Raw genomic sequence first — 2,163 nt, forward strand, 5'->3', positions numbered from 1 at the left:
AGGGAAGAGAGGGGAGGGGAGGGGAGGGAAGGAGAGGGGAGGTGGAGGGGAGGGAGGGGAAGGGAGGGGAGGGAAAGGGATGGAAAGTATAGGGAGGGGAGGGAAAGAAAGGAACCTTACTTTTTTTGCCACTGTTTGAAGAAATGTACTCTAGAAAGTCCCAAAGCCAGATAATTAAAATCTAGGCTCCAAGGTCAAAATTGAAGTAGAACCCATGTTCTCCTTCATTACCTATAAAATGCATCATTTTCCATCTAAGAGAAGCTCTGTTTTGAGGCTCTACTTTAAACATGTAAACTACCATGTAGTGTCTACACGGTAAACAACAGGCTCCATGAATCTGCACTTAACTCCAGCCCTTTACCCGGATGACAGTGATGTGCTCAAATGTCCCTCCATGGACTGTACATTCTGCAGTTGCAACTGGACAGATGTGCCCGTTGGAGAAGCACCTTACCCAGGCAAACGTGACAAGTCAAGACATTCTTCAGGAAGTCCGTGAGGTCCCTCCTGGCGGGCAGGACCAGTGCGTGCCCCACAGCTGTGTTATTGATCTGGTCAAAAAAAAAAAAGGAAACACTCAGTAGGAATGTTCAAAATCAGTAACTACTTGCAAAATATAGCTGAACAATAAATTAGAGTCACATCAATAAAACAAACTTCCCAGAGGATCAGTATCTTCTCACTGTTTTAGAGGGGAGGTTAGAAGAGTCACTGAGTTTAATAGAAAAACACAGGTTTTCTTCTGCTGAAATGAGCTGGAGTTTGAATCCCACTCCTGCACTTTCTGCCGAACCTGAAGCAAGATTATTTAACCTCTCCGGGGTTCAGTTTCCTCGGCTGTAAAATGGGATGACAGTAAATTCTCAACAGAATTATTTGCGGGATTAAGTTTGGTAATGTGTGGAAAATGCCTGGTCTAGCCTCTATCGAATAGTGGGGGCTTAAAGAATATCATCACTTTCTGCAATAATAATAACAACTGGGAAACACTAGCTCCATTGCTTCATCTCTCTCCCAGGTCTCAAAAGGGATTAAATCATTTCCAGAGGATTCACAATTCCCGCCCACCACAGCACCCGCCCACCACAGCACACCATCACTAATTGTTTATTTAATGAATAATTAAGTTCAATTAATGAATAATTCATTTTTCGAAGTTAGACACATGTGTGGTTCTGGGTCCCTCTGCCCACACAGCACGCCCCTTACAAGAGCACATGGCTGGTGGCCCATGCAGGATCCTGGCCCATGCAGGATCCCACGCCCAGTGCTCTGTGCCCCAACTGGCCTGCGGTTTGGAGAATAAACCCTGAGAAATGTTGGCAATGACCCAGCTGCCTCTCGCTGACACAGGCAATGAGAAAACCACAGACTGTCCAGCGTGGAAGTACAAATCTTGGAGCCTGTCTCAACCCGCCTCATCTTCTACAGGTAAGTAATCTAAGCCATGGAGAAGTGAAATGATGTGACCACGTTACTGTAAGAGACCTAAAGCCAGGTGCTGAGTAGACTAATAACAGAGCCAGGGCCTCCTCACTCCTGGTCCAGCTCTCCCTTCGTGCCCGCCATCCACCCCCTTGAACAAGAAGCCCAGAATTTACAATGAGAAATAATCATTGATTAAGTGTAACAAACAAGTTATTCAAGCAAATGACAAGGGTGCCCGTTTCCGTGTCACAAGCGGATCCTTGGGTGCCAGCCCAGCTGAAGAATGGTTTGAGCAGCGGTACACCCTGGGGAGCCGGACTCACCAATTTCTGGGGACCTCACTAGGAGATGGAAGACCTCCAGGGTGACCCTGGGAGATTGCCCTTTAACACATGCGGAGGGAGCCTAGGACATGGTGCTGGAGCCAGAGGCTGTCCTGGAAACCCCACTAGAGAAGTTCTCAGCATATCAGTGTCCTCCAGGACCTTCTAGAAACTGTGGGTCATGGATACACCATTGGGGGGAGGGGGGGAGGGCATGCCTGAGAACCTTCCCAGAACCCAAGAAGGACAGCAGGAGGTGTCACAGAGCAGCCGGGCACAGACCTGTAGGCGTTGACCAGCTGCCGGTCCTCCTGCTGTGAGGAACAAGGCGTGATCCCAGCATCCGACAGCTTCAGCACAGCCTCCTGAGCTGTGGGATGCCCTCGTGGCTTATGCTGAAGAAAACGGC

The 2,163-nt window shown here is 48.7% G+C and overlaps 1 protein-coding gene across 1 annotated transcript in view; it reads right to left on the reverse strand.

Annotated features, from left to right (window-relative positions):
• COL6A3 (collagen type VI alpha 3 chain) overlaps positions 1–2,163 on the reverse strand; it is a 74,261-nt gene that overhangs the window by 14,479 nt on the left and 57,619 nt on the right. Inside the window, exons 33-34 of the mRNA XM_023759210.1 lie at positions 2,033–2,149; positions 458–554 (exon numbers count right to left, since the gene is read on the reverse strand). Of these exons, the coding sequence (XP_023614978.1) occupies positions 458–554; positions 2,033–2,149 (214 nt within the window). The remainder of the gene's footprint in view (positions 1–457; positions 555–2,032; positions 2,150–2,163) is intronic.

The sequence above is a fragment of the Myotis lucifugus genome, unplaced genomic scaffold (assembly GCF_000147115.1).
Source record: "Myotis lucifugus unplaced genomic scaffold, Myoluc2.0 scaffold_3, whole genome shotgun sequence".
NCBI lineage: Eukaryota > Metazoa > Chordata > Mammalia > Chiroptera > Vespertilionidae > Myotis > Myotis lucifugus.